Consider the following 1,483-nt stretch of genomic DNA (forward strand, 5'->3'; position numbering starts at 1 on the left):
GTCTGTCTCTCAGGAACCACTTGAGCCAATTAGACAGTATTACTCCCCAGAGACTTTTTTAAAATCTGTATCTCTCGTTGTCTGTGGAAGTAATGTATTATGCTTTTTAATCACTGAATAGAAACAATCATGGTAAAATATAATTTTAGAAATATAGATGAAGCATGGCCAATGTTAAATTGTATTTTCCAACTATAACAAAGAATTTACTAAAGACATACACTGTAGAATAAACTATAGCTCTTATGTCAGGTTAATGTTCTATAATATTTTATTTATTAATGGAATTACATCCACTTGCTTTCTTCTTTTTCGTTATATTAGCTATATGGAGCTGAAAAATGACACACAAATTTCAAAATTTATTCTCCTGGGAATTTCAGAGGATCCTCTATGGCAACCGTTCCTTTTTGGACTATTTTTGTTCATGTACCTGGTCACTCTGCTCGGGAACCTGCTCATTATCACTGCCACCATTACAGATTCCCATCTTCACACACCCATGTACTTCTTCCTTTCCAACCTGTCCTTTGCTGACATCTGCTTCACTTCTGTGAGCATCCCAAAGATGCTAGTAAACATACAGACAAAGAACAAGGTGATAACATATGAAGGGTGCATTTCCCAAGTATACTTTTTCATACTATTTGGAGTTTTGGACAACTTTCTTCTAGCTGTGATGGCCTATGACCGATATGTGGCAATCTGTCACCCTCTGCACTACTCAGTCATCATGAACCACAACCTCTGCGGATTATTAGTTTTGGGGTCTTGGGTCACAACAGCATTGAATTCCTTGCTGCAAAGTTCAATGGCACTGCGGCTGTCCTTCTGTACAGACTTGAAAATTCCCCATTTTGTTTGTGAGCTTAATCAACTGGTACTACTTGCCTGTAATGACACCTTTCCTAACGACATGGTCATGTACTTTGCAGCTGTACTGCTGGGTGGTGGTCCTCTTGCTGGCATCCTTTACTCTTATTCTAAGATAGTTTCCTCCATACGCGCAATCTCCTCGTCGGAGGGGAAGTACAAAGCTTTCTCCACCTGTGCATCCCACCTCTCAGTTGTTTCATTATTCTATTCTACACTCTTGGGTGTGTACCTTAGTTCTTCTTTTACCCAAAACTCACACTCAACTGCAAGAGCATCTGTTATGTACAGCGTGGTCACTCCCATGTTGAACCCATTTATCTACAGTCTGAGGAATAAGGACCTAATGGGAGCTCTGAGAAAGCTCTTCAGAAGGAAGCCATGAGAGAGACATTTATCAAGAAGTGCCTATGGTCTGGGTAGCAAAAATTGTAACTCTTTAATCAAATAACAAAAGAGAATTTTATCTTTCTTCTTACTTCCTAGAGTTTTCATCTTTTTCAACTGCTTTACTGATTTTCTGTAACATCATTATTCATTTTTTTCCCTTCTCTTGTATACAATGCTTTTCAATTTTTCCAGTGTTCTTCCCAGTATCATGTCAGAAGCA

At 38.6% G+C, this 1,483-nt stretch overlaps 1 protein-coding gene across 1 annotated transcript; it reads left to right on the forward strand.

Annotated features, from left to right (window-relative positions):
- Positions 1-328: 328 nt before the first annotated feature.
- LOC308422717 (olfactory receptor 7A40) lies at positions 329-1,258 on the forward strand (the record flags this gene model as incomplete). The annotated part of the gene is made up of 1 exon (XM_080919377.1): positions 329-1,258. The coding sequence occupies one exon, from the start codon at positions 329-331 to the stop codon at positions 1,256-1,258; it is 930 nt and encodes a 309-aa protein (XP_080775503.1).
- Positions 1,259-1,483: the final 225 nt, after the last annotated feature.

This window comes from Micromys minutus, assembly GCF_963924665.1.
Source record: "Micromys minutus genome assembly, chromosome: 7".
Lineage (NCBI taxonomy): Eukaryota > Metazoa > Chordata > Mammalia > Rodentia > Muridae > Micromys > Micromys minutus.